The sequence below is a fragment of the Pseudorca crassidens genome, chromosome 3 (genome assembly GCF_039906515.1).
Source record: "Pseudorca crassidens isolate mPseCra1 chromosome 3, mPseCra1.hap1, whole genome shotgun sequence".
NCBI classification, from domain to species: domain Eukaryota; kingdom Metazoa; phylum Chordata; class Mammalia; order Artiodactyla; family Delphinidae; genus Pseudorca; species Pseudorca crassidens.
This window is the reverse complement of record NC_090298.1, coordinates 12,555,619-12,573,375: the sequence shown is the minus strand read 5'-3', so window position 1 is coordinate 12,573,375 and position 17,757 is coordinate 12,555,619. Positions and strand designations below refer to the sequence as shown.

The 17,757-nt window shown below is 48.0% G+C and overlaps 1 protein-coding gene across 6 annotated transcripts in view; it reads right to left on the bottom strand.

Moving 5' to 3' along the window:
* Positions 1-17,757, bottom strand: part of TRIO (trio Rho guanine nucleotide exchange factor) — a 369,954-nt gene that overhangs the window by 156,888 nt on the left and 195,309 nt on the right. For all 6 annotated transcript variants that reach the window (XM_067730390.1, XM_067730392.1, XM_067730389.1 and 3 more), the window contains 2 exons: positions 11,896-12,018; positions 1,121-1,312 (listed from right to left, as the gene is read on the bottom strand). In XM_067730390.1, the coding sequence (XP_067586491.1) occupies positions 1,121-1,312; positions 11,896-12,018 (315 nt within the window). The remainder of the gene's footprint in view (positions 1-1,120; positions 1,313-11,895; positions 12,019-17,757) is intronic.

Here is a 17,757-nt window from a genome sequence, read left to right as displayed (position 1 = left end):
ACGAAGTTTGAGTTGGAAGTGAAGATGGCTGTCCTGAAGCCAAACATTCAAGTCAAACAAACGGGCTGGTGGGGGACTGACTGCCCAAGATCCCGGACCCGGTAGTGAAGCTCCTTCCCTTTAAACAATTTCATTGGTTCCTGATCTTGGATGCCTTTACACAAGGCAAGCCAGGCCTGGCCCCTTCCAAGTGTCTCTCAGAGTCTTACTCCTCCCAGATCCTTCTTCCTAGCCTGTTAACTACCACCTTCATGTACTCAATCTCAAATAACCTAAAAGGGGCCCTCATTTCCAACTTATAAAGAGCTGTCAAGTGGAGAATTTTTTTCACCTTAGAAATAAGATGCAGTAAGTTGACATCTTAATTTGTAGTCCTACCGAAAACTTTACTTTTTATTATAAATCCTTCTATCTCAAAAGCGACGTAATAGTTTCTTCAATTGTAACTTTCTATGATTTTCTTTTTTTTAATTTTTACTTTATATTGGACTATGATTTTCACAAGAGTAACATATATGCAAGGTATAATTAATACCAACGTGTTTTCCATTTACCAAATAACACATTACCTCTTATCCTGAGACAAGTTTATCAGAACAGCATACCTATGACAGTAACGTGAATATCATTAAGGCCGTGCTGGCTTTGCTACGTTTAAATTCAACATTATGTAAGATGCACTTCTGCGAGGATCTGAGAGCAGCCGCACAGCCTGATAAAATCAGAAGGCAGCCAGGACTTCAGCCACATGACAGGCTAACAGGCAGAAAGAGGTCCCACAGCTCTGAGCCCAAAAGGCAGGTCGTCTATTTCCGCTACAATGGCTGTGCCCTGCCTCTCGCCAAGGACCCCCTTCAGCTCCTGTCTTACCCGCTCCCCTCCTGGTCCACAGCTCCCAGCCACGTCCTCCCTCACAGGTCCGCCCCGGCAGATGCCACCCCCTGCAATGGCACGCGTGTGCCCCCGTGGCGAGGACGGCCAGCAAGGAGGCCAGCCCTGCCCCCACCAGCGCAAACGGCCACCTCTGGTCCACTTTCTCACATCACGCCCATCCTCATTCCTCCCCGGAGTCCAGAGGCCCTTCCAGACGGGGCTCCGTCTCTGCCTCCGGACGCCTCACCTCTTTCACGTGGGTGTGAAAGGACACCGACATGTCCAGGAGGATCTTCCGCTGCTCAACTCGCCGAACAAAATCTTGTATCCGGTCCTCGAGCTGATGGGCGGCCTGATAGATCTCTTCCGGGTCACATTCCCCAGTCTGAGCCAGCTGTTCTGCTGCTTCTAGTAACTTATCCGCATTGGTGTATGTGTTCTGCGCAAGAGAACATTCAGAGACACAGAAGGTGAATAAAAGACAAACTGGCCAGGCTGGGAGCCATAATACACTGGAACAGAGTCAGCGTGTGATGTTCCTTTCTGTAAATCAAACAGAGAAAAGAGGAGGGGAAGAGATGATTTTAGGAGTTCAGAACATCTCCATGAGCAGCCTTTTCCATTCTCGTTTGAGGCTGTTAAACCCTGAACCTCACGGCAAAGCCCTTCCGTCTGAGGCAGCGATGGGGTATCTGGTAGGCAGCTGCTGGCCGTCTCGTGACTCATAAAGGGCTTTGGGCCTTTTGCTGCCGCGCAGCCAGAAGACAGCGCGTAGCCACAAACGCCTACCTCACTTTTTCTCCTGGTTTTATGACAGAGTGCAGAGTTCCAGTTTTGTGTCTTTCAGTATGATATGCCGCTTTAGGATAATTCCCCAAGATCAAGTGAAAAGTTACGTTGCAAACAAACACAAGCTGCTGCCTCTTTTCACATGTTTCTACTTATCAGTAATTCTGTGCTTATCTTTCCTCTACTTCGGGGGATACGTTTTTTAAAGAAAAAGGAAATAATAACTACAATGGCAGTAAAGTAGCCAGAGAGCTGAGAGTTGAGTATCAATTGGGTGTCTAAAATACTCTGAAAATTACTGTTTTAATTCTTGATAAGCGAGGCTGCAAATGGCTTCCTCAAATCAACAGGTTTGTTAGAGACCCGACAGTGTTCGAGGGACCTGCTGGCCAGAGGGCTGCCGACGGGGACGGGGAGCAGTCCAGCCGGGTGGGGGACCTCAGTGCAGGAAAGAACAGAATTCAGGCCCCGAGAAGCCCAGAAGAGGCATGCGGCTCCCCGTGAGAGACTGGCTGAGCCCTTCGTCCTTCTCCTTCCCCAGCATTTCAGCCCCACAGCCGAGCAGGGTCGGCACCTCATGGGTGAGATGGGGGTGGCCCCAGGTGTGCGAAGGCGCCCCTGTGGGGAGTCCGAGCCTGATGGGGCACGGGGTGCCCCTGCACTGGGAAGCCTCCCAGGTGGAGTCTGGTGGCCTCCAGGGGTATTAACCTACTAATAAGCCAATGCATCAGGATGATGAGAGGCGGGTTCCTCATTTTGGAGAAGGAGAATACTTGAGTCAACCCTGCAACACTGGACTGGAACTGGAGGATCCACGTAAGTTCACGGTTTTCAAGAGACACGTGTGTAAGTGCGCACGTACCCTCATGTCCCGCCCCCGCCCCCCATCCACCAAGAGGGCCTGGGAACAGCGATGGCCCAGCAGCACTAAGCATGGTAGCACCCAGATCTCCACTTGTAAGCAGTGTGATAAGCAGTGTGATAAGTGACACACTTGTATCAGTGTGATAAGTATGAGGTGATCTCAAAAATGACGCTGACGCACACTTAAAGAGCACGTGAGGCCCAAGCGTCAGGGTGGGGTGGGGTGGAGCGGTCCGTCCTGGGCAGGCTCTGAGGGGGTACAGTGTCGACAGGGGATTTAAACGTGACAATAAAGACCAGCTGGAGGGCGGTCTGCTCTTCGTCACCAGCATAGGTCGATGGCTCCCTGCTCCAACTGTGCCCCTGGCAGGAGCACTTACTGGGCGTGGGTCTAAGGGCCTCCCCCACACTGAGCTGTCTGATCCTAACCACAGCCCCTTTTACAGGTCAGAAGACTGAGGCCAGGAGGCCAATCTCAAGACTCAGAGGCCAAGGCTGGCAGGTGGTGGAGGGGGACGCATCCAGGTCTGCCTCAGGGGCCTGGGCTTTCAACAGCCCAGTGTATTGTTCAGCTCACCCCTCACAACGGTGGTTCATGCCGCCCTGCTTCACACGCTGCAGGGCTGACAGTCACCCCCTTCTCCCTGTCCCTCTGGAAAACCATCTTCAGGGGACTTTTCTTTCTTGGTACTATCCAAGTCTCACAAGAATGTTCTGCACTACTAACAAAGGATCCTTCAGAACTCCTAGAAATGATGGGAGAGACGTCAAAGAACCCCGTAAGACTGACCGACATGGCCAGACTCGGAAAATGTCTATGTGCACACTTTACAGAGTCTTTGAAATCAATTACGTGGCCTCATCTGAAAAGCAGTCATTCCCAATCTGACTGCAGAGCTTCAAAGCACAGTTAAAGGGTTTTGTATATATTCACCGTGACCCACTGGGAAGCTAAGCTGTCCTGACTCCTGCGCAGAGCAGACAGTGCACCTGCCCACTTCAAAAGAGTTCTGGAACGACAAAAGCACTTTTCAGAAAAGTCCACTCTCCGTCCTGCACGACTCTGGCCAGCGGTGACTTTGTGACAAGAAGCCCTTCACGCAGATTATCAAACCACCTGGGAGATTCCGAAGGACAGGACAGAAAGACTGTCACGTCAGTACCTGGGTGTCGCAGTGGTGACCCACAGCCTCAGGCTGGATAGGATCAGCCCTCCTCTCAGCCCTCCTCGTGGCCAGACGGACGAGGGAGGAGTTAAACTAGGAATGAGAATCACAGCGATGCGGTAACGATGAGGGATAAGGAAGCCATCGACGACGACACAAAAAGAAGCGACGGAAAATGTCGGGGCCACGAGGAGACTCAGGGGGCCTCACAACCACATGCAGCGTGGATCCGGGATGGGGCCCCGAACGGGGGAAAAGAAGGAAACCTGAACGAAGTACGGACTTCAGTTCATCAGTATTAGTTATTAATCCTAACAGTATCGGTTCAATATTACATTCGTATAATATTATATATTATTAGTATGATATTAGATCAATATTAGCTTATTAATGATAACAAATGTACCGCACTAAAGAACGGTGTGAGTTTTGATAACGGGAAACTGGGTGCAGGGTATGAGAATTCTCCATATCATCTTCACCATTTTTATGTGTGTGTGTGGTACGCGGGCCTCTCTCACTGTTGTGGCCTCTCCCACTGCGTAGCACAGGCTCCGGACGCACAGGCTCAGCGGCCATGGCTCACGGGCCCAGCCGCTCCGCGGCATGTGGGATCTTCCCGGACCGGGGCACGAACCCGTGTCCCCTGCATCGGCAGGTGGACTCTCAACCACTGCGCCACCAGGGAAGCCCCACCATTTTTCTGTACATCTAAAAGTTGTCTAAGAAAGTTTATTAAAAAGATATGATGTGTATGTATGTACACACACACACACAGAGCAGATTTTTAAAGAACAGCCTTCACCTAGGGAACAGGTCCTGAGCACTGTCCACAGATTCTGTCACCTAGTCCAGCGGTCCCCAACCTTTGTGGCACCAGGGACCGGTTTCGTGGAAGATGCTTTTTCCACGGATGGGGCCGGGGGATGGAGGGAGGATGGTCAGGCGGTCACGCTAGTGATGGGGGCGGCAGAGGAAGCTTCGCTCGCCTGCCCTCCACTCACCTCCCGTTCCTAACAGGCCGCAGACCGGTACCGCTTGCGGACCCCTGACCTAGTTCTTCCCTCCGGGGAGGCTGGCCTCCGGCCCCTCAGCACAGCCCCTGGGCACAGAGAAAGCTCTCCTCACGATGGGCAGCTACCAGCCTCAAGGTTCCTGCTGGGCAGGTTCTGCACACGTTGCCCCCAGAGGCCTCCACTCATCAGAGGCCGCACAGTGAGGCGACATTCCTGGGGATGGTGGCTTTATGGGGATCCACGCTTCCCTGTGGGGCCTCCCAGGACCGTGCTCTGCAGCTCTGAGCAGAGGCGCGACGGGGCCTCGGTGCTGGACGGAGCAGACAGCGTAGCACGCTGTACGCTGCACGTACACACCTGTTAAGAGCCGAGTCCTGTTCTCGCATCTATTGTCTCTATAGCCGTAAAGCCGCTTCCCTCTCGAGTTTAGTAAGTGGATCTGCAGGTGACAGAGCCTCCCAACACATGCCAATTCTGAAGGCTTTCCGCCTCTTGGCCAGCAGGTAAATCAACGTCCCAAAGGAAGACGTGCATTTCTGAATGATCTGGGACACGAAACAGCACTCATTTCGTCTCACCTCTCATTTTACGCTTGAAGACCCTGAGCCAGTAGGAAGGTCTCCGTGGCTCTCCCTCGGCACAGCAGTAGGTGCTGCTGGAGCTAGGGTTAGCCCGCGGCCTGTCTGAAACCCAAGGCCAAGGCCTCCCTGTGCACAGAACCTACCCTGGATCCTTTGGCCATGGAAGAAATGGATCTCCGTGTGTTCATAAACATACGGATGAGAAACACTAGCTTTGGAGCACTTGCTCTGTGCCCCGAAGCAGCCTTGTGACAAGGACACGATTTCACTTCTACTTTGTAAGCCAGAACACGGAGACAAAGAGGTGCAGAAACTCAGCCAGCAGTCAGGAGAGCTGGGACTGTCCCCAAAACAAAGGCCTCGGCCAGCGGTCCTCTCAGAAGGGAAGGTTGAGTCACTCAATCTTAGACTTACAGCAGGGAGGAGGCGTCAAGCAAAGGAGGCTGTTTTTGGGTCTGAAGAGCATGGAGTCCCCTCTTCCACCCACTGCCCTGTCCCCAGGGCATCTCCCCCGGGGCCCAGTTCCTGGTCCATGGGGTGGGGTACCAATCCCTGCAGCGAGGACTGAAGGAGATATACTGTAGGGCCAGGCCGGGGTGCGCCCAAAGAGTTTCCTTTTTTCTTGAGAAATAAATTAAAATTGCACAATGTCCTAGGTCTCAAGAAACAGAAGAGCCTTTCAAAGGAGGATCAGACCTTCTCTCCCTACCACCCACAGCAGCTACAGCCTGGGTCTTACGCAAGATGGCCAGAGGCTATATTTAGAAACTGGTTAAAAAAAAAAAAAAAAAAAGATGGGTTTTCTTGATCTTAGGAAAGGAGGAAAACACAAGCATGTCACGCCTGAATTTCGGGTGTGCCGAAAGTGCCCACATGCTGTGCTCAGAGCATCCTCCCTGCAAAAGATGAATGAGCTCAGGAGAGACCCCGGGGGTTAGAGAATTGGCCTGATTAGCTTCTGAAAATCCAGAATGAATGATTAAGGTCTCCTGCTTTCCCGAATGCCACACTTCTTTATCCTGGAAGACACGTTAATTATATCGCACACAAAAAAAGTTACTGACAGAAATGGCTTCCTGGAGAACAACTTTGAGATGTTTACGTCTTTGGAAGGTGATTTGAATCCCAGGGGACAAGCAGACATGAGAGAAGGCACCTACGGGAAGATGCTATGCCAGAGATGTACTGACTCCTATTAGAGACATCTTCTGTGCTCTCAAAACCAGCTTCTTCCTTGAACCAGAATTTTCTCAGCTTTCCTGGCTGCTGTACTCATAGCTTTTTAAATCTAAAAAGGGACGCTAAACTTGGACAATTATTTAGAAGGTAGAAGAGCAGGTGACTGTCAAAGAGCACCTTCCTTGCCCAGTCATTTGCAAAAAGCCTCACGTGGAAAGCATTGTTCATTTCTTTTTTAAAGCTCCTGCGTGAACGTGCAACGTGGCTGCGTCTGCTGTGCTCTAGAAATTCATCAGCGTGGCGTCATCGGATAGGATCTATCTACTCAACAATCACTGTACGACATACAGAAGGAATGATCTTCAGATTAGTCATGAGGGGGTTCTCGGGTCTGCCGAACCGTGTGCAGAAATGGTCCAACGCTTCCTGATGTGGCTCTAGCAGTGTCTGAAACAGCTGAGACCAGGGGCCTCGCAGCGAAGTCGAGGGCCTGCAGAAGTCACACCGGCTGCACAGCTCGCTGCCGCCAAGGACACAAGAGGCTCTTTTCGGGTTCCCCCTTCTCAGAACACTAGAACCGTTCTACACAATAATCTATATTTAGGAGGTTTTAAATGAATTCAACCATAAGACTTCTGACACTTCGTTTCTGAATCTCTGTCATGTTACTTTACCATGTCATGTTTTGAAGAAGCTGACTTTAAGAAAAATTCATTAAATAAACTGCTAATTCAGTATCTTGAAACTAAAGATTGTCTAGAGACAATTTAGAATTCATTCTACAAAGAACCCTTCAAAACACAACCCCAAGACACACACTAACTCACCTTAAACTTAACTATGAAAAAGAAATTTCTTTTCCCTAAACCCAAAATGTGTTTTACCTTTGTGAGTACGTTTCAGAAAATGAGAAAAGGCTCTTTCTTAAGCACTAAAGATGCCTCTCTGTTCCTGTTTTTAAGGTGCCTCCAAAGGCCATTCTGTCCAAAACATACATACATCTAAAGCATGACCGTAGACCTCCCTCTGCCGTAGGACTTGTATTATACTTTGTTTGGACAGAAAGCAATCGAAGACGCGAGGGTAGAGAAGGAAAGGTGGGGAAGGCATTCCCTCCAGTGGCCTCGCCCCTGCACGAGAGCAAGACTGACGTCGTCTTCTCTGGGAAGAGGCAGACAGCTTTCCATGAATGAAGCTACAAACACAGAGTGTAATCTGGCTCGATACCCAGGCCGCTGTCTGTCTAGCCCGAGTCCGCTGCACGTGGTCTTAATAAAGCCCGGCTCCTTGTGCAGCCACTTCACACGACAGACCTCTCCTGGCTTAAAACCCTACCCTCCTCCCTCTTATGCCCCTCAAAGAATCTTTATTAAACAAGCTGGGGGGGCTAGAGAGAGAAGCCCACTCTATTTCTTCAGGTCTACAGCCCCCTCCCAGCTTACTCTTAATCTGTTCTTATCACAGAGGGGTCCAGGGTGGCCCCCCGGTGTCCTCTGAGGCAGGGCACGTTCCTTTCAGAAAAAGCCTGAAGTGGGTCCGTGATGCGCAGTTTCTGCAGGTACACGGGCAGCGAGCACCGGGCTCCAGAACCCCATCAGGGACCACTCGGGCCCTGTCACACGACACACACTGAGCTGGACGTGTGTCTGCGGACAGAAAGGACCAGAGCCTTTCACCCTGAGGCAAGTGGACGGGATTTATCATACAGGAGGGGCTGGTCCCGTTCACAGCCAACCACGACAGACTGCTGAATGCCCACTCTGGGCAACGGCACGTCCCTGTGTGCCTCCTGGCTACAGTTTTATCAGCCAGGGACGCAGAAACCGGAAGGCCGGTGCCAGGGGCGATGGAGCTAAAGTGCACAACACTCCCTCTGAACCAGCGGTATCTAAAACATGCACCAGCATCAAGCGACATTCTCCAAGTGACGGGAGGGCCTATAAACATTTCATGCCAGAAGGAAAAGAACGAAGAGAAGGAGAAGCTGGAGATGCTGGGCCAAGAGGCCAGAAGTGAGGGGCCAGGTCCCAGCAGGGGGTGGAAATGAGTGCACGGCCAGGTCCAGGGCGGAGCGCTCAGAGCCTGCCCCCCGGCGGGTTTGCAAAGGAGAGAGGCCCGCGGAGAGGGGAGGCTGGGTGTCTGTGCGTGGCTCCCCAGGCCCCGGCAGAATGAACCCCTGGCACACGACTGGTGATTATATGAAGACCAGAGGGAGGGAAACCGGGTGCAGATGTTTGCAAAGTGAGCAAAAGGTGTTTGCGTTTAAGGTTTTTGTTTTTTCATGCACAGTTCAGACTTGGGCTTAAGGACTCTCAATTTAAGGAAAAGAGGGTCAGGTACCCCTTAGAGTCCCAGGGTCAAAATGCCAAAGATGATAAGAAAGCAGTGAGACCCGGCCGGGGAGCGGCGGAAGCTGACAGGCCCCTGCCTTTCTCTGAACCAGGGGTAAAGGCAGTCCTCCCTCCGCTCTGGGGCTCGCCCCAGAAACCTCAAGACGCAAACGTGCCCGACAAAGAAAGTGTTTCCCTCTTGCTGCCCCCTGAGCCCCTGTGTTGACGGCTTTGATTGTCATCTTAGATCTGAAGAAGTAAGATTACCATGAAAAGATAGGGCGAGGGTCGCCACAGAAGGCACCACAGGAATTAGAGGCAGGGGTCAACAGGTGCTGGACGCACACGAGGACACTCAGCGGGCCAGCGCCTTCACACTGGAACCGAGCCCACAGTCACGGGTGACCTTGCTACTTGGGGCAGGAGCCTGCTCTGGGTCTGGTTGTTTGCAGTCCCACCTCTTAGATTCTTTGGCGCCTTAAGTCTTTGCTCAGAGGATCCAAATCTCACATCCATCCTCAAACCACAAGGCTACAGAGCAGTAGCTTATCTTATGGAAAAACCAAGGGGAGATGGAACACATTTTCCACATTTTTTCTGCTACGAGAGGAAGGCAAAATATTTGCCAGCAACCTTAAGTAGGGACATCACACGTAATGCAGAAAAGAGAAATCCAGAGACCCATCCTGGTGCGGCAAGGCCGCTGAACACGGAGCCTCTTCCATCCCGCTTCTAAGATCAAGAATGCACGAGGCTGGGTGTCACTTTAACTTTACATACAGAGACTTTTACAGTGTAAAGGGGGTAACTTTTTTTTTTTTTTTTTTTTTTGGCTGTACGCGGGCTTCTTACTGTTGCGGCCTCTCCCGTTGCGGAGCACAGGCTCCGGACGCGCAGGCTCAGCGGCCATGGCTCACGGGCCCAGCCGCTCCGCGGCATGTGGGATCTTCCCGGACCGGGACACGAACCCGCGTCCCCTGCATCGGCAGGCGGACTCTCAAGCACTGAGCCACCAGGGAAGCCCTAAAGGAGGTAACTTTTTAAAGGCATTTTCCCTGAACAGGACTGAAGTGCAGTTTGCTTTCTTATCTCATGACTCTATCTCACATCAGTTTCCTGAACCCTCTGTCATGTAAAACCCAGGGACGCACCCACTCCTGCTTATGTTGGCATTACAGATTTTGAGACTAAACCGTTAGATGTATATTGACACTCCCCCTTTTATAACTGAAGGCTCTCTTTATTTCTAATGACGTCTTTATGCTTTCACGTCTATTTGCTTAACACCAATATTCCTATACCAGTTTTCATTTGCTTAATATTTGCCTGGTGGATCTTCTTCTAACACTTTACATACTTTCAAAATTCCTGGGTATTTATGTTTTAGGTTTGCCCTTTGAAAACAATACACAGTATGATTTTTAAAAAACTATTCAATCAGAGAATCTTTCTTTTAACAAGTATAATCTATTTTGCATTGACTTTAATTACTGCTATTTGGGGACAAATTGCTACATCTTATTTTGTGATTTCCGACATGATTTTTGTTGTTCTCCTTTCTTTTGCTTCCACTAGGCCCATTTTCCTGAGTTTTTACTTATCTGGTTTTCTGTATTTCTTTTCTCTTTATACTTACGGGAAGCGGTGTTTTCTATCCCTGCATTTAGTAGTCATTCCAAAACGCTCACACGCACCCCTGTCTTGACAAATCTAAGATAAGCAACACCTCCTGCCAACCTCCTCAGGACACCTCTCCACCTTCTGTGTTCAAGGCTCCGGGGCTTTGCTCCGTCTTGCTTTTAACTACCGCCCAACTCTACCGTCTTGTGTCTAAATGGTCAATCCTTTGATTTACAAACGTATTTACCAATTTCTGTGTTCATTATTGACCTCAAGCCTTTCTTCTCATATTTCCTTTTCATTCATTAAATTAACTCGTTCAACGAATACTGCTGGACGCTTAGCTGCACCGCGCCAGCCTTGTTCTAGGCGCTAGTGACAGAGAAGTGAACAACACAAGATCCCTGCACTCGCGGAGTTTAAATTACAGCGGGTGCTTCCACTACTCTGACTAAACTACACACCTCAGTTCTCCTGTAAGTAAGTGAATGGTAAACTCTCTTGGTCTTGGTCTATATTTTATTCTCACCGTTGAATGACAGCTCCACTGGGTGTGGGATTCCAGGTTCAGAGTTCCTTTCCCTCAGGTCTCCATCCCACTGTCTTCCAGAATCTGCAGTTACTGGTGAGAAGTCAGCTAAGAGTCATTCTCACGCTTGTGATTTTGTTATTTCTCTCTCCTTGTTGAGACTCTGCCTTTGGTGTTCCTCCGTTTTAACCATAATGTGTCTCAGTTTGGATGCATCCTACAATTTCTTTTTAAAACAACTTCTACCCTAGCTCCTATAGCTTCCACATATATATCATGGCATGGTAATCTCTCCCTCCTTCACTCCTCTTTCTTTCAAAACACAAAACTAAATGAAAGGCACATTTACCAATGTGGGAAAGACCTGGGCGAGATGCCATACATGACACTATCACACACACCTTACTTCCTCTCCAGCAGCCCTCACTGTGCCTACTTTTCAGGTAAAAAAGTTAAGCTCAGAAAGGTTAAGAGACTTTTCCAAAGCCACACAGCTGGTGAGCATTACAGCCAACATTCCAACTCCACAAATCTCATGCTCTTAACACACCACACCCCTGCCTCCTGTTTCTGAAGCACATGACTTTAAAAGAAACAGAAAAGGGAAAAGAAATGCTGGCCCATCATTACAGAAATTCAAGGACTGTTATTCCCTGATTATGAACTGGAATTTTACAAACTCGTCAACAGACACTTGTACCATAAATATGGCAAAAATATCCAAGACATTTGTCTGCTTCAAGAACTCCGCATTTATGAAAGGGTCAACCGTCTAAATCATCTTCCGGCCGGGCCATGACAGCTTCATCTGAAATCTGAGCATTCTCTCTGAATCACCTTCAAACCTACGTCATTAAAGCTAAGTCAACAGAGGTGGGGTTAAAACTGTAATTCAAAACCAACCACACAGGTATTTATGGAAGAAAATAGTAAAAGCCATTGTTTTACCTGTGCTACTTCTTCAAAATCTTCATGACGTTTCTGCAAAGCTCTGGCGCGATGGAGAGATTTCCCCACGCCTGTATGTTTGCTCAGAAATGCTTCTCCATGGTTCTCAATCCAGTCCAGCACCTACAATGAAATACAGATATACATGCCATAAAAACCATGCCTGCCTCCATCAGTTTTAGGGCTATCCATTAACGATACAGTCTCTTATCTAAACTCTCTAAGAAACAAGAAACAAGGGAGAAAAAAAATTGGGAGCGACCGGACAGTAATCTAACACGTTGAGAATTACATCTTCTGTCAGCTTTCCCACCACGATTTTGATCAGCTCTTACTTTAATAGTGCAAGTCTGTCTAGGTATAAATATTACATGCAATAATGATTAAATTAAATCTCACCTCAGTTTATGCATGACTGAGCCAACAAAACTGCCTGGGTTTTGTGTGAGATAGTGGTAGTCAAGTCACAGAGGAGCAATTTAACTTAACATTTTTATAAGGCTCAAAGCTTCACAACTCAGACAATTGAAGTTTAACTACAGAGTTCATGTTTTTCTGTCTCTTCTAAAAGACTTGAAACATGTAAGTAAAACCCAGGAAAACAAAACAGCTAAATGCCTCTGTCCTGGTCTTCGAGGATAATTCATTCTATAAACTAAGCTGGTTGTGAAAGCTAAACATCCCATGAACTTAAAGACATAAGAGTTCTTGCTAGCTGAAATCCACCACACTAAAGAAAAAGAGTAAAAGTAAAGCAGGGCAACCCAACGTTTTTAAGTCACAGCTGGGGCTGAGTAGTTCACTGGCTACTGCACTTGAGAAGTTGCAAAACGCCAACATCATCACACAACATATTTAAGACAACATCAAATACACATTCGTCTCCTTCTGATGGACAGGAGATAACCAGCCAAAAACGAAGTCAGTGACGTCTTTAGCCAGAAACTTTCCTTAAAAGATATTTGAATATCTGAAGACATTTGTTCATGTGTTGCAAAGTACTGAAGGCCACCTCGGATTCTGCAATTAGTAGCCATGGTAACTAAGGATGCAGATCAAAACAATCTTGGACTAAAGACCTGCCTGGAGTCGCACAGCTAGGACTGTGGTCTAGAGGGCAACCTGGAAGGGGCCCAGTCACAGCCCTCCACTAACTGCAAAATTAAGGGGGCCTTAGGGTGGGGAATGCAATGCACAGCTTGGGGAAGACAGTGGATAACACTGCAATAACTGTGTGTGGACAGCTGGGCACTACATTTACCCGGTGATTGTTTCACAATGTATGCAAATGCCAAGTCACTGCAGAGTACACCTGGCACTAACCTAACACTGCATGCCAGCTATATTTCAGTTAAAGTAAATAAATAAAAGGGGCGTTAATGTGAGGTTCATTGCTACAAAAGTGATCCCTTGCCCTTTGTTACCTCCACCACTGAGAGATCAGTTGTGCTGACAGACATCTAGATAAAAAGAGGCAGCTGCTGAAGGCCTGTCCAGGGACAGCCGGACTCGTCCTCTTCTGCTCCACACCAGTCACCTTCCGGTCTGACTGATGGTCCTTTCTGCATAGGGCTTAGCAAAGTCAGTAATGCGTGTAAATAAAATGGCTCACGAACCTGAATAAATCCCCGGTGGTCCTCCGTAAAGAGCCTTGTAGAATGAGCAGGGGTGTGTGTGTGTGTGTGTGTGTGTGTGTACGCGCGTGTGGGAGGACAGGGTGGGGTACGGAGGTCACGCCTCGCAGCGCAGCGGCTGCTCAGGCTACAGGTACACGCTTACCCTATTACCATAGTTTATTTCTGAGCCTCTGTCAGCACCACGCTCTGCCAGTCACCCGGGGTCACCCGGGGTCACACTATCCAAGTGATTCCTACTGTGGATCCATTTGTCTTCTGTCTGTCCACCTCCCAGCCCTTCTGAAAAGCTCCCTCTTTACCTTTCACGTCTAGCCCTCTGCCCCACAGACACGGGGTAGCCCTTCTGAGCCGCAGCTTCTCGCCTGCTCAGTGGGGATAATAATGGGGGCCTGTGAGTTGTCAAGCACCTTAATATCCTGGCGTGGCAGGTATAGAGCACACAAGCCATCCCCACCCACAAACTGTCACCAGAGACAGCTTCCATCTAATGTCAAGCTCTTTGGTAGCACAGGCTATGAATATTCCATTGCTTTTTAACCAGTGCACTTAGTATATTATTTTTCTTTCTTCAGATTAAAAAGAGAGAGAGAGACCTTCAGTATCACCATTAGTAGGTAATACCACATTCACCACCTGATATCAAGCTGCTGTTTATATGACAGTCTCTTACTACGTATTACAGAACACAGGTCCTGTCTCTCTCGTAAAGAAATACCCAATGATAATTTCAAGATGTCTCAACTTCAAAGAACGGATACAGTTAATGGAATGTGCCTTTCGATATGAGGCCAGCACCAGGCAGAAGACTAGGATCAAGTATATTAAGCTTGAAAAGAGTTGAGAGATACGTAAGTACATCTATGCCACTGTCCACTTCCCTATCAGATCTGCATGAAAGACTAGGAGACTCTTTTTTTAAACTACAGCTATAGTATCTGCTGTATACTCCCCAACATAGTGTAAAAAGAAAAATCGAGGTTTGGTAAACAGCAAACCTGATGAGCACTGATGACTCAATACAGACTTGAAGTAAGGGCACAATTTCAAAAAGTAAAAGACAAACACTATTTGGTAGAAAGAGCTGGAGGGAGCAAAACACAGTCGTTTTTAAAAAATAAGAATTTGTTTTTTCAAGCCCAAGAAAAGTTGCTTCAGAAAGCATAAATTGGAAATAAAAGCTATTATGAACCAATCACTCAGGGTTACAATTTTTCTTTTATTAGTGGTTCCTTTTCACAGAATTATAAATACCAAGTGAAATTATATTTCCAACAAACATGAAAGTAATTCAAAGAAGACTACAAATTCCAAGCACTTCTTAAAAACAGTCACAGACAATTGTGAAATCTAGCTCATACTCAAAACCAAACTTCCCCAGGAGGCTTTTGCTTCTCATTAAGTCTGAGAATGTTTCCCAGATCGCCAAGGAATCCTGAATGAACGTACCTGCCCAAGGAGCATTTGAAAGACAAGCTTGTGGAATCTTTCCATCTAAAACATAAAAGTATTTGCAAGCCAGGGGCTCCATCACGCTAGTCCAGCCGGCCCCCTCCCTGACTCAGCCATGGTGGCAGCTGCCCTCTCCCTGCCTTGTGACCTTCACCTGAACAACAACTTGCTCTCTGCAGCCGGCTCGAGGAAAAAGGGCAAAAGCCAGTCCTTCCCAGGGCACCTGGTTCACAGGCAGAAGAGCAAGGCTGGGAGGCCGACAGCGCCCCCTCCTTGTTCGCGGAATGTGGGGCAAGCTCGTTCCTCTGTACAGTGTCTTCTAACAGGCACCATGATAGCCCCAAGGTCAAGATCGCTCCAAAGTGAGCCGCCAAGACTTAAAACACAGATAATCCTTCTCAGCATCTAAGTCAAAATGTCAGCTGTGCAGAAAATCTCAGATTGCTTAGCTCCCTGCTTGTAATGTAATTATAAGATTGAACGTGACGACGGCAGTATGATAATGCTCATCTCTTAACGAATAATTGCGCTGCTGTCTGAGCACCTGCTACTGAAGCCGGCCCTGACGTACACTACACCACCAGTCCTCACGGAGAGCTGGATGGGGATACATCGTGACTCTGTTTCATACATGAAGACGCAGGACCAACGGCTACCAAGTGGAAGAGCCAGTCTGTGGACCTGGACCCAGGAAGCAGGGTCCATTCTCTTAACCTCTAGTCTCCACTGCCTCTTCAAGTCAGCAGAGCTGGCACACAGGTGGCAAACTGAGGAAGGAAAGAGCTGCTTTGCTTCAGAACAGTTCAGGCTATTGGGTAAGTGACACTATTATAATAGAGAGCAAAACGGGGGGAGGTGAACCAGCAAACAACACCACGCCTGGACCACACGTCTCGGGAACTGGCCACTGTTGCCTTTTCTACCCTCACTCACGTGGCCGAGTCTGGCCATCCCGTACAACCTCTAAAGTAATTTTCTGCCATAAGCCCCTACTACCTAATATTCACTATGTTTTGTGGATTAATATTTCTAAGTAATTACTACTTAAGAACTTACAACTAAATACTAAACCCTTGTCAGAGAGGAGACATTCTCAAGGGCCTATGTGTCAACAACATGCAATATAAAGACCAATGTAAGGACATTTTCCCTTGAAAATGCAGAGGTGTTTATTTCAAATACTTACTAGGACAGCCTTCTATCATCACCATGTACCATGTCATTGTCTCTGGCATCATCTATTGAGAGATTATTCTGTGCTGTGCTTGGGAGGGCAATACAGGTCCATAACCCCTTATCCACAAAAAGCTAAAAACAGCTCTGAAATTCCAAATATTTTTTCAAAACTTGGTCAGAAAAAATCATTGGCGATAAGACCTGACCTGAGGCTACTAATAGTCTTTATTGATCCCTTTGGTGTGGGTCCTTGAACATATGGCTGCAGAAATCCCCATGTGCTTGATGATGGGGGGCTGCCCAGACCTCACCAGAGCGTGTATCACAGTGTATACACACTGTTCTCTTTCTCAACTCTGAGAGATTCTTAATTCCAAAACATATGTGTCCCAAGGGCTGCAGAGAAGACAGTAGACTTGTATTATTATCTCTATTAAGTAAGACCTGGATGCTCAGGAAAGTTAAGAGCCCGGGAAAGAACACCTCGTGAAAAAGAGAAACAAACCCAGGACTTCAAGAATCCGAACATAGGCTCCTACCCCTCGTTATATTGTGTTACTTTATGAAATGTAAATACTATATGAAAACCTTTAAAGTATTTCTAACGTTAGAGTTCCAGCGCTAAGATTTACTGTTTGTAAAAACTAGACCAGACCTCTGACATAAAACCACCAGGAGTACATTAAGCTTATCTATTTTTACTGGGAACTTTGGATGCAAACGGTATTCAGGGAAAACATACAAACATCTGTCAATTTTAGCTACTGTTTTAAAGAGACAAGGCCTAGGGAATCAGTGTTTTCTGTCACAATAATGAGAGTTCCCTCTAAGTCAGGGGGCCTCCACCCTGTTAAGACCCCGGCCGCACAGCAGCAGGTGAGCGACGGGCAAGCGAGCGAAGCTTCAACTGCTGCCCCCATCGCTCGCATCACCGCCTGACCACCCCCACCCACTCCAGCCCGTGGAAGGAGACTGTCTTCTACGAAACCGGTCCCTGGTACCAAAAAAGGTTGGGGACGGCTGCTCTAAGTCACATTTTAAGCACACAAAAATGAAACAATTAACTCTGCCGATTCTATATTCAGTTTTAAAAACTACGGTTACATGAAACAAATACAAACCAATGGTAATTCTAAAATATTCTGAATTTGTTTTTTAATATAAAATCAGATTTTCTAGGGGCAAAATATGAACTTCCTCCCATCCCTACCCTAGATTCCCTGTAAAACCAAAACTAACCCAGTTTCACTTACTTTAGTTACTTCCTTGTTCAACAGGCTGGCTGTTATTTAAATCATCAGGATACCAATCTAGAAATAGACATACTATGCTTCTAGTTCTGCTTTTAAATAAGTGCTCCTGACAGAAGCATTTAGATAAGAGCTTTCTTTCTTTTTTTTTTTTTGCGGTACGCAAGGCCTCTCACTGTTGTGGCCTCTCCCGTTGCGGAGCACAAGCTCCGGATACGCAGGCTCAGCGGCCATGGCCCACGGGCCCAGCCGCTCCGCGGCATGTGGGATCCTCCCGGACCGGGGCACGAACCCGTGTCCCCTGCATCGGCAGGCGGAATCCCACCCACTGCGCCACCAGGGAAGCCCTA